The 13,094-nt window shown below is 43.9% G+C and overlaps 1 protein-coding gene across 2 annotated transcripts in view; it reads right to left on the minus strand.

Moving 5' to 3' along the window:
* Positions 1-13,094, minus strand: part of GABBR2 (gamma-aminobutyric acid type B receptor subunit 2) — a 487,740-nt gene extending 474,646 nt beyond the window's left edge. Inside the window, exon 1 of one of the 2 annotated variants that reach the window (XM_009471273.2) lies at positions 12,456-13,094. In XM_009471273.2, the coding sequence (XP_009469548.2) occupies positions 12,456-12,770 (315 nt within the window). In that variant the 5' untranslated portion in view covers positions 12,771-13,094. The remainder of the gene's footprint in view (positions 1-12,455) is intronic. The other variant, XM_087758773.1, reaches the window with a different exon arrangement.

Here is a 13,094-nt window from a genome sequence, read left to right on the forward strand (position 1 = left end):
AAGCAGCAGATACGCTCAATTTATTACTAACTGTCCACAGCAGCTCTTCTGCCAACTCACTTGTGCAGCTGGGTAGGCAAGAAAAGAGCCCAACTAATTATTATTCCTCTCCATGCATTCTTGGACACAAACACGAGGTGAAATAGAAATACCTGATGCATAACCCTTGTTTTTCTTTGTCACCATTGCCTATAGTCAGAAAGCAGCAAGGCTGTACAGAGCCCTTTGTGCGGGGAAGGAGATACTGCTTTTCCTGCCCAAATCAAATGCAGCAGGGTCAAAACTCATTATGGGAATTCCCTATACTGAGAAATTTAGCACATTAGCTGGACACAACACTAAGTAGGAAGCACACTCTAGTAGCACAATCCTGCACAGCAACAATTTAACACAATGACTTAATAGGCATTTCCTATTGCTTAGTCATATGATTCTATAATGTAATTATTGAAAATATATTTTGAAACACTTTTTAAACTCAGGATGAGATTCTTCCTGGAGCAGAGGGCCAGTGTAGGCCAAGATGTTGCTTAAATCCCTTTTAATACCTTTCTTAGAGGCTTAAACAGGATCTTGTTGGTGAATAGTCCTTGGACCAGCTTTCTTTACCAGCATTATTTCAGCATTGACTACACTAAGGGAGAGGAGGGGAGGAAAGCGGGAGGCATTCATGCTGCCAAACCTCAGCAGCTAAGGTGCTCTGAACTGCTCTTCTTCCTATGCCTAAATCTTTTCACCAACTAAGCGGGAACATGGGGCTCCATGAGTCATAGCTTTGGCTCATATTTAGGTAACAAAAAAACATGGTTTGAATATCCAATATCCTCTTCCATGTTCAAAAAACAAATCTGCCACCGCACCTCATTCTACCCCCACTGCCCAGCCAATGGCTTTGAATTCATGAGAGAGCAATGGTGTATCAGAGGCTATGTAATCATTTTGAGCACCATATGGATGGACATAAATACTTTAAGGACATACATTTTAGGGAGCATCACCTCATTCTATAGATATGTGACCGGCTTCAACCTAGACCAGTCTTTTTTTTCTCCTTGTGCTAGTTTTGGGTCTCCTCAGCATTGCTGCATTTAACCCATGCCTGGCAAAGGAACAAACAAGATCATGTACTAGTGCGGCCTCGTGTTACTTGCTTCCTTAAAATCTGCTTCCTGGCAGAAACATTTAACTACCTAACCAGACAATTGTTTCTTATATAGTATTTTTATTGCTAATTAATCCTGTAATACTTTTGTCAAAACATGCCCATATGTTTTCAGTTTGGTGAAAAAACTAGCCATGTTTGACATGTACGTGATTGATCATACAGATATAATTTTCAGGTTTATAATAACATCTCCTGAGGCTTAATACCTACAAAAGCACATTGTTATGCCCCTGTCACACATTTGACAATAGTCTTTCAACTGAGTTTACTCAATATCCTCAGAATTTACTACCAAAACATAACAATTGGGAAATCTTAATCTGATAAATCAACTCACTCCATCTTATATGCATTTCTCAAATGTGAAGCTGAATTTCCACAATTATTTGAAATAGTACTAATTTTGAAACTTGATTTCAGTGTCAGGAAATGAAGGGCATTTCATTTTAAACCCTGCCTTCCCCACTATTTTGGGAGGCTTTACCAAAAGTAAATAATCGTTCTTCAGCATGGTAAGGATCAGTATAGTTTTTACAAGAGCTAGCTGAAAGCCTTAGGACAGAGCTGGTGATCAGATGACTCACTGTTGGCATCTCCTTTGTGAGAGCTGCACAAACTGAGTAATTTTCAGAGAGGGAAACTGTAGGAGGAAATTGTGCTCCCTCGTAGGAGCACAGTCCCTGAGAACTTAAAAAAGAGAAAACCCTAACACCTGGCATAAATGTGTTGCCTATAGCCAGTACTTTCCAAAGGCAAAAGGAGAAATCTTTTCTCTGTTGTTCTCCTTACCACATTATTCTCTGTCTTTATAGCATTTTAAATTGAGTTCTCAATCCCCTGATCAGTATTTCTGAACCATAAATCACTTAAAGAGTTATTAGTTCATGTAAAAGGTTGACTATAGACTGTATTAACTGTGTTAAAGGCTGGCTATATATTTAAGCTGTATGTCACCTCACGCCTCCCACACAGAACTACCTCCCCCTTGAGTAACACCCATTAACATTTACAGGATGTTCTAATCCCAGCCTCAAATGTTAGTTTTTTCCAAGTAGGTTATCATTCACCCCTCTTGTCCCGTGTGTCTCTGATCTTGTTGCTTAATCGCTCAGTGTAATTAGAGTACAGAGCACTCACACATCGTAAGAAACCTTGGTAATAATGCATTGGAAACCATTTATGATTTATCTTGGATGGAAACTTCTGTTCTTCCATCAAGACCAAGCCTCTACCTATGCCAAGAGTGGCTTCAATATTGAGACACTATTATCTGCTCTAACGTATCCCAGTTTTTTAAGTAGCTGGCTGTTCAGCTAAAATTATTTACCTCCCACAGCACTACCCAAATGACCAGGCTATCTACTTCCAACTGCCCTACCTATACTGACTACATTTGCTTGTAGCCAGCAAGATTCATCTGGAGAAGGCAAATGAAAATGTATTTTTGCCACAAATCTCACTCCTCATATGTAGCCTGAAAATCTCTTCTCTTCTTCTTTTCCCTCTTCCCCAGCATTGCAGCACAAAGATCAAATTCATTTCCTCAATTCTGAACAGAAGGCTTGAAGAAAAGAGATAAAATTACTAGTATATACAGCATCAGTGAGATTATTCCTGAAGTAATAGATCAAATTCTAGTGGCAGCACTTTGAGAATGAAGATGACAAACTGTAAAAGATTCAGAAGAAAGCCGCAGGAATGCATAAAAAGCTGGAAAAGAAAAACGAAGCAGCTCAGTCTGTCTAGTTTAATGCTCAGAGGCAGCTTAATCTGTTACTTGCTCTATAATGGATGAAAAAAGGATTTCTAATAATACCAAAATTTTGAACTCATTGGTTGAGGAAAACACACCTTCTACCCTTCAGTAAACTATCCCCTTTAACTGAAATAACTTTTATTAGATCAGTTAAAAAGAGCTGTTTGCTGCTGTAACTGCACTAAGGGCTTCTGCTGACATTGAGATAACACCTCCTGATACCCACCAGTGACATAATTGTGCCAGCCGGGTAGACCTGCCTTGAGTGACAAGGCCCTAGGGACATAGTACTCCCACCGTGTCACTCCTTTTGTTTACATCATGCAAGCTGTTATTTGTGCCAAGGTCAAACATACCATTTCCAGATAAGTGTTAATTACAAAAATGACTATTTTTTAAACCAATGTTTTTTAAAAATATCTGTACTTGTGCTACAACATCTTTGAGATGCAATAATCTAATTCTAAAGGATATTTAATTCTGATAATACTGACACTGATCCTGAAAGGATCTGTATCCCAAAGGCTGAACAAAATCAGCGTTTTATTCCATTAGGCAATTTGAAAATTTTAAGAAAGCAACTATGAATGCCTTTGTTCTTAATTAAAAGTGGCAATTCTAGGTCTTCTCCTCATAGAAGCACGTTGCATTTTCATAGGTGGGCTGGCTTTCTAAAGTGCTGAGCATCCAGCAGTTCCCACTGATGTTGACAGAAAATGCAAATCACTCAGTGCTTTTGGAAAGGAAATAGGTTCAGGGACCTAACTTGACTCTCTTTTTTAAAAAAAAGAAGTGATCTGGAGCTGATACCATTAGTATTCTTCACAGCAAGAAATGAGGAGCAGAGAGGAGCTTGGCTAAGTTTAAAGATCTGGAATGAAAAACTTTTTGTATCACTTTCTCTATGTAGTGGTAGCTATTGCTATTTAATTTCTTTTACTACATTGCATAAATTCTTCCTGCCACTAGCATATCCCTCCAGATTAGATTGTCACCAACAACATGGAATTTGGTCCTGCCTATAATTTTCAGAGAGGGAGAAAGTGGAAGGGGAAAAAAAGACAAAGTTGGCTTTCTATCTCGGTCAACCTCCTGTAAATTATTAATACTTAGGGCTCTCTGAATTCACAGGGGAGAGGGGAAAGCAAAGCCCAAGGTGCTTTTACAGAAGTTTAAAATTATATGAAAGACCCCACAGAAATGCAGAGTTTAATATTTTTATACTATATGTGCATATTAAAATATCTCTATATGATGCTGTTAAGATACACAGGAGTGCATGTCTGATAATCACAATGCTTGAAAAATGTTACGTGTTATATTTTGTACCACACTAAGCGTTAATCTGTCAAAAACTCTCACTTTATATAGAGTAAAAGTTGTAAAGAAAAATATGTGTTCTTTGCTAGAAAAACATTAAATTCCCTGTGAAAGCTGGAGCAGTAAACAGTGGAAAGGAAGTTAATTAACATCCCAAAAGGGCCTCTCACTATTCCTCCTTGGAGGCTTTGGGCGTAAAATGGTTACTTAGACACCTATTGTGTATATGAATCTTCACTTAATTCTGTAGTTCAGTGAAGCTGCAGCAGAAGCTGAGGCCTACCATAGGTAAATGGTAAATTAAAATACATAACTACTTTAAGGAAAGAAAAGATGGAACAAATACATTTTTTTAAAGATATATGGTAGTGATTCTTTAATCAAAAACCCTGAGATTCTGGAAACAACTTAATCAGGCGGACAGGATGAGTTCCTCTAATGGGGACTGTAGCAAAATGGTCTTACAAAATAGGTGGATGTAGAGAAGAAAACGGGGTTCAGCCAAGAATTAAAAAAAAACTTCTGCAGAACCAGCTGCCCAGTGAAAGAGCACATGAATCCGGCAGACCCAGCTTGCCAAGAAGCAAGCTAACAAGGTTTTCACGTATGGTCTGTGACAATCTGAAGAAGGGAAGAAGACTTCTGATTCCAGCAGGATCTAATCCATCAGAGCCCTTCCTACAAGGCTGGATCCCCTGGATAGCCATAAAAGAGTCAGAAAGCCTTGGTCACCCTGCACAGCCCACCTTGCTGGTGATTTCCCAGCTCTGTAGCCACGAAGGGATTGCAGGGAGAGCAGCACGTGCAACAGCTGAGAGCTGCTGCTCTCACAGCATCAGCGGTTACAGGGTCAGCAGAGTTTAAGCTGGAAATAGCAATGGACTTTTAAAGGGATTTCAAGCAAATCACAGAGAAAAGTTTTCCAAGGATGAGGATTTTGGGGGATCCCAAAGACAAGATCAGAAGACTTTCTAAAGTACATAGTCTAGTTCACAGTGGAGCAGGCAGAAATCCCCAAGTGAAATATATGGCCTATACTGTAAGAGCTGGATAATCCTAATGGTCTTCTGATCTTAGAAGTCGTTAATTATTTAAGAGAAGTACCATGGCCATAGCAGGAAACATAAGTTTTCTAATCCTATCCCTCAAACTCATGATGTTCACTTCAAATCAATTAGTCCATTATCTTGGCCTTCATCTCTCAGGAGCCTCAGTAACAACAATTCGGACAGCCCTGCTGAATTAGCCCTTATATTCTTTGTTCTTTGTGACTATTATTTTCAGAGAGAAGGTGGATATTTGCCTTTAATTTGTTAGCTTTCATTTTCACATTTGAGAATACTAATTTGGAAAATACTACGGATAAAATTGTCAGAACTAAAGGTCGACGATAATGAAAAACTAATGGCACAGAAACTGGACATCAATCACTAACTTGGCAATGAGATTACATGGTTATTCCATCACAAGGAAAAAAAAAATGTTTGCCAGCCAGTATGTCCTGTTTCCACTCAGAAGGCATTATCAAGCATCCCCCAAATACAGCGGATCTTACCCACAGCAAAATCCTCAGCAAATAAAAGAATCCCTGCCTAACAAAGAAGACATCCCACAAGTATCAGTGGCATGACAAGACACAGCACGACTGAAAATCTATTCCAGCTATTTTTAGGGGAACTACCTTCTTTAAGTTGGAGCGATGCTGTGGCCGAACCAGTTTGCTTCAGGAGTCAGGCTACTGGTCCATTAATGCTGGAGCCAGGGGACCACGAAAGCACTGCAAATCTCATTTCTAGCTCAGCTAGATCCACAAATCAGAGAACAGTGCATCTGGCTCCTGAAAAGCTTCAGGCTCTGTCACTGTTATAGTTCCAGGATTCCTAGTACAAAAATAAATTCAAAAAACTGTGATGTATGTGCACTGTACCCTCTCAGTTTGGAATCCCACAGTCTGAAATAGAGCTCTTGGGATATATGAGGCTGCTGCATATCAACACACATCTGCACAGGTCCGAGTCACACCCGTGCTGACTGGCCTCAATGGACTCTGCTAGCCCCGGCTGCTCCAAAAATTATGTGAGCCAAAATGGATCATGGAGGGTTTTCCTCTGCTAACTTCCACCACTTGATTCCCTGAGACAGACCTCTGTATGCAATGGTTCAACCCTTCCAAAGGAAAAGTATCTCCTTTCCTGTGATAGCAATGGCCTCCACTTGAGTTTCATGAAAGAGCTGTTTGGCTCCCGGCTCCTGCAATTTGCTCAAATGCATTGTTCTTCCACCATATGCCATGAAAACAACCACAAAGCAATGAAATTGAAAGCAGAGAACAAAGCTTGAGACACACATGCATCATCATGCTCAGGTCATTAACGTGAGGTGGTGTTTTGTAGCCTTGACATGTGGTGCTATTTATGTTGTCATCCCAAATAGTTACGTGTATTTAATTAAAACAATATAAATATTACATTGACAGCTTTCTGTGTGAATGCCATCATTAAATCTCTGTCTTCTATCTCCTTCCTCTCCCTTTTCCTATCGCAAATATTTTCTTCACAGTTATCACCAGGATATTACACCCCATCTTTTCCACAAACTTGAGTAATTCGCGCTGGTTGATAACCATATCAGAGGATAGGGCCTTCCCCCTCTTTCTTCAAATGTAAATGGAAACTCCTTCCTGGATTTATTCAAAAAATATTTTTTCCCTGCTGACGGAGTGTGTTTGGCATTTGAATCAAAAGATTCCATAACAGTGTGTTTTGCAGTATGCATAGGATAAGTTATACATGAAATTGCAAGACATATGCCAGAAAATGATACATTGGCTTTAATCTCTTTGCAGAGATATTTAGAGGATATACATTCTGCAGGTCTGGGTTCTGCACCCAGAGGAGTGGGTGCAGTGAATACATGATTTCTCTCCTCTCCCCACCCACATCTTAGCATCAGCGGAGAAGCCAGCATAGAATTAACATAAACACTTAACTTTTAGATTATTCCCTCCAAGTTTGCAAAACTCTAAAGCAAAAAGAGGTTATGTCGCAAATGGAACCATATTACGCGAAAGTCAAAGGGGACACTGACTATTTAAAGAAATATGTCCCTTCCAAGCAGAACATCGCCAGCAGAGTAGACAGTGATCGTCACCCATACACGTAGCGTACTGCATTTTAATGCTACACTCTTTGCATATATCAGACAGCACAAGTACTTGGTCATATTTAAAGGTAAGAAATTACCCAACTACAGTGTATGCCAGACACAAGCTCATCTGACGATACAAGAACAAATGTCTGCCAGTTCAGTTTGCTGTAAACTGGACCCTCTTTTAGACCCTGACATCTCCTGCGTATTCAGCTGACTGTTACTCTTCGATGAGCATGACAACCCCTTATCTGTCCCATTTTGAGCACTACTTTAAAAACAAAAATAAGGCTCCAGACAATTTAGTGCTCAGAGCACTCACAAGCGCGTCAAGGCTCACCCCTAGAGCCCCGACTTGGCTTTGGTACACCATACTTCTCCGCACAAATCCAGCTGCCGTCAGAGTGATTTGAATCTATGACTCCTAAGACAAAGGGCCTAACCTACACATCATGTGATTTCTTTCTGGGGGGCATGCCCTTCCTCAATTCTGTTAGGGCAGAGTTTGTCAGACGGCAACTGGTACCCATTTGTCCCTCTCTGAGGACCATCAGGTGCTACTGGACACTGAGCTCCACACCCTTGGACAGATACCTGATTTTGCACCACTGACGCAAACCTGCTCTGCTGTTTCCAGAATATATTCCCCATCCTTAGCAAAAGTAAATGAGACTCGTACTTCAGCTTGCAGGAACAAGACATGAGTTGACTTTGTTGACATCATTCATGATTGGACTTTCTGGAAAAGGCATCTTTATTTGGTGGCTGAAGGTCTTTTTTAACTTAGAATAGCTGGTAGGAATGACCCAGACTGGTGCACGGCCTGTATAACTTTCTTAAACTTTGAGGGCGGCACTTTCTGCTTAATTACAGAATAGGAATAGGCAAATGTGTATTAAATGCCAACAAGTTCACATTTTCCTTCAGATTTTATGGAGTCCTGTGCATTTTCCAGAGCTCACCCTTCTATGCCAAGCTGCTATTTAAAGGTATTAGAGTGTATTATTACATAAAGATGAGATTAGATCAGGATTACCACAAATTATTTGTAGTAGTTAGAGAAAATGAAATAATCTCATACCCATAGTATGAATATTCTTCCTCCTTTGTGATAATATACTCCACTTACTTCTGGAAGGTATTTCTTTTAGCTTGTCAAGACTCACTTTGATCTTCAGAAACAAGTAACAGAATTCTAACTTGCATACGCAGCTTTCTTGATTATACATGTTTAGATTCAAAACAAATTCAGCCTGTCTGTGCACCACTTGCAGCACTGCTCCTACAAGAAATCAGAAAATATATGCCATATTCGAGGGAAGATGTCCAGATGCAGAAGGGCAGATATCCAACTTCCATTAAAGCCCTTGTCTTCTTCCACTATGCCTCTTCCTCTAGTTTCTGCATGGTCAGTTTTTGCCTGATGCAAATTAAATACTGTTGAAATTTATAATATTGTCTACTAGAAAGTTTAATTCCTTTATTTTAGGGTTATTCTGCTTTTTTTACCTCTAACAGATGTGTGTCAGGGCGCTTAAGCAGAAATCATCTTTCCTGATTTACATGAAGTCGTGAACTATATCTAGCGCATGTAGAGCTTTTTATTTCATTATTTTGCAAAGAATTTCTTTGCATTTTCAACCAACTAAAGTTACAATCACAGGGACAGGAAAAAGAAGAAATATATCACAGTTATTGATCCAAAGCCATAAACTATCAAGCACCCTTAACTTCTAGGACCCGGTCCAAGGGCTGTTGGAATCAGTGAATTACTGCCATTAATTTCAATGGGTTTTGGATGAGAGTCTTTACAGATGATCACTTTATAAATTCTCTAGTTTCTAAAATAACGTAATTATGAAATTTTGCCTAAGAGTCTCATCTAGAGTTTGCTCCCGCTCTCATTGAAATGAACAGCACAAATTAAAGTCACTAACTTAGACCAGAGTTCTGCAAACACCTACACCTGAGCTTCGTTTTATTGACTGCGCCTATGTAGGAATATCCAAATAGATAAAGGCATGCCCATGGGGTAGCAAAACCAAACTGGATCAGGATCACACTCAAACACATTTAACCATGAAAAATACTCAAGACAGAAGCCTCTGCATTTTTATGTACTTGCTGTAACCTGTGGTCATATTTTGTAACACAGATGTCATTCACACAATCACAACTCGCTGAGACATAGACCTAGGATTGTACTTAAGTGTTTAATTCAGTTTAAATGCTTTGAAAAACACTTTGAGCTCATGTGCTCAAAGGCTAGCGAGTTCAAATGCTGACAAACAACAGTCTAACTTAGAAGGCACACTGCAATTCTTCAGATGGTTGATCAGAAAGTCAAGGCATTATAATGCTTCATTATACAAATCAGATATATCAAGCAAACTAAAATATTCAGTTCAATCCTGACAGAAAACTACCTGAATGCATAATAAAGAAAAAAAAAATCCAATTTGTTTATTTTCATTATTATTTTTAACGAGGTTTTTGTTAAAATATTATGCAAAATTGCAACACAAATATCAGATTGCAACAATGGGAGATTTTAGAAAGACGTGAAGGAGAATATATGAGTTTCTGAATCACTGCCATGCATTTCCTAAGCATTACAAATATACAATTATTTCTCAAGCTATTAAAAAATCCCATGTGTTCAAGGCTCCACATTCTCTTTTCAAGAGCCAACAATGTCACAAGCACCACCTGCGAAGCCCTGAGAGGGAGAACTACTCCCTGGTCTGTGATTATGCAACGATAAGGATCCAGGCCCTTCAGCGATATCTATTTATTGGCGACCTCAGAAAACAGGCTGAGGACCAAGTAGGCATGATGAGCCATCTACCCTTCTGCTTACCGTAAGTGCACTGAAGGAATAAGGTAATGTCTGAACCCAGTGAAAAAGTTTGCACTGCCGTTATGTATTTAATGGCTATTCCAGCCATTAGTCTATTCCATTTTGGTGCAGTCAATCTAGTGCTCTTCATGAACACTAAGTTATTTACTTGTCACTATTAAGCATGCAATAATGATCCAGCCGTACTCCAAATATATACATTCGCCTGACTTAGCATTCCATAACCATCCATTTATTAATTGCTTAAAAGCATTCAAAGCTACACAGCAAGCTGGCAACATGACCCCGGTTCTTTTTGTCCCTAGAGTACAAAACAGTAAAAATGCAATTTTTAAGAAACTAATACTCATTCCAGAACAAATAGAGCATTTTTTCCTGAATATTTTAATGCTAACTGCCTAGTTCAGAGCCCAAAATCTGTATTAAGAACTTCAGAATATTTTGACTGCAATGAAGTGCAGCACCTTATCGATTATGTTGTTACTGTATGAAGAAGGAAGATCTTGCCTAGGCTTCTCTGCTTCCTATGCATGTGTTATTTTTGTAACAATTCCATCCAAGGGAAGGATTTAAATAGAATAATGTAATGAAAACGGGATTAGGAGAACTGTAATTTTTTTCTAACAAGTACCTCACTTTATGAAACAGGTAATGCCATTCAGAAAATCCCCCATAATTCTTTTCATTATGATTGCAGAGTTCCCTGAGATTCATTTTTTTAAGGAAACAAACAGCTACTCTAGGCTGATCTTGCCTGTATTCGCTTTCATTATCTCGGTCTTGATCACACAACACAACACGACGACAGCATGCTTTCTCCCAAATTACATCTTCAGCAATATTGCCCTCCGTGCATTTCTGCTCAGACATCTCTGAAAAAAAATATGCTATGACAAATGTATGTCAACAAAGAGCAGCCACCCTAGAAGGAGAGGCTTTTGTAAGGATTTTGGGGGACGGAGGCACCGTCACGAAGCAGTACAGCCTGTCATCGCTGCCCTCAGCTCGCTCCCCCCCGGACCCTGAGAATCGAAGGGGAGAAGAGAGGGGCTTCCTTAAATTACAGCCAGGAAGATTTTGCGGTAGTCGCTCGCTTTACCGGGGGTTGTCTTGGAAATGAGCGCCCGACGCCAGCATTACACAAGAAACGACTGCCATCTTCAGGAAAGCCTCGATACTGAATCGGCACGTACCCTCCGCAAACACTCGGTTATTGAAGTTCTGACCAAAACCAGATGCAGTTGTGGGTGGCTGGTGGTGGGAACCAACTCAACAAAGCCCTGGCCTCGCTCCCCGCCTCCCTCTCTACCAGGTGAAGGCAAGATGTTTCCCGGCGCAGCACGGCGCAGGGCTCCCCTCCCGGCCCAGCCCGGCCGCCGGCCCCGGGCAGCAGCGGTGCGGAGCGGGGCTCCCCGCCGGCATCCCGCCGCGCCGCCGGGCGCTCCGCGGGCGGAGGGACCGCAAATTTAACTCTTTCCGAGAGCGCCCAGCCGCTCCCGCCGCGCCAGCCGGAGGAGAGGGACAGACCCGACGAAACCCTGCGGGAGCCTCCCCGCCTCCTCCTCAAGCTACGGCTGCGGCCGCTGCCCTTCGCGTCCCGGCGCTGCATGGGACAAACGGGGGTGGCAGCGTGTGCCCCTTGGCGGAGAGGGCGAGTAAAGCGGCCGGCGTGCATCTGTTGCTGAAGGGGTCGCGGCTGGGAGAGGGATGCGGCCGCAGCTTTGCCGGGCGAGGGAGCGCCGGCGAGAGGCAGCCTTCCTCCCCGCCGCCTGCCTGCGTGCCAAGGGCAGCGGCTCCCGGCCCCCAGCAGGCGGGCACCCCCGCCACCCGGGCACCCGCCCGGGCCCACCCCCGCGCTGCAAGCGGCCCCCGCCGCGCCGGGCAGGGGCGGCGGCGGGGCGAGCGGCGGGGCGAGCCCCGGCCGCCGGGGAGCCGCTCCGGATGTGCACGGCGAGGGCGGGATACGGCCCGCCGGCTCCACTTCCTCTCCCTCCGCCGCCGGTCCCCCCGCAGCTGCCGGCGGCCCGCGGGGCCGGGCGGGCAGGGCGGGCTCGGAGGCGCCGCGCACGGCCCCCGCCGGCAGCCGCAGCCCCGGCCCGGCCCCGGCGTCCGCGCTGCCCTTGCGCCCCGGCACCCGCAGCGCCCCGGGACCGGGCGGCGGCGCCTCCCCCTGCGCCCGGCGGCGGGGGGCCCGCGGCGGTCCCTACCTCCGTGTCGTAGAGCCGCAGGTCCAGGAAATAGGGGTTGAGCAGGGACTCGTTGCGGATCTGATCCATGGCCAGCTGCACGGCGGGCAGCACCCCCCGGCCGATCTTGCTCTTCTGGTCCTCCTCGGACTGGCTGAGCGGCATCAAGCCCATGATGGAGATCGGCGTGGTGGCGTTGGGGGGCAGCCCGGCCGCCCCCCGGGAGCTGCCCCGCGTCCAGCCCCAGCCCGGCGGCGCCCAGCCCAGGCACAGGAGCAGCAGTAGCATGGCAGGGTTGGAGGTGGCAGCGGCCGGTCTCCGCGGAGAGGGATTCATGCTGCTGGATGGGGGGGAGGAGGAGGAGGAGGAGGAGGACTGAGGAGGGTGGGGGGACGGACAGAGCGGCGGAAGGGAGCCGAGCCCCTCTCAGTCCGGGCGCATCCCCCGGCGGCAGGAGCCGAGGCGGGAGGAAAAGAGCCGCCTCTCTCTGCTTCCCCGGGAGCCTCGGGGTCTCCTCTCTCGTCCCCCCCTCCCCTCCCCTCCCCTGGCAATAATCCTTCTGGCAATGGCGCCTACTCCTTCCCAGGTCTGCCAGCTGCAACCACCAGGAGCAATAAATAAATAAATAAATAACCCCCCCACCACGCACACACAGGCACA

Source organism: Nipponia nippon, unplaced genomic scaffold, assembly GCF_047370975.1.
Source record: "Nipponia nippon isolate SJK-2023a ecotype South Korea unplaced genomic scaffold, ASM4737097v1 scaffold_1, whole genome shotgun sequence".
Classification (NCBI taxonomy): domain Eukaryota; kingdom Metazoa; phylum Chordata; class Aves; order Pelecaniformes; family Threskiornithidae; genus Nipponia; species Nipponia nippon.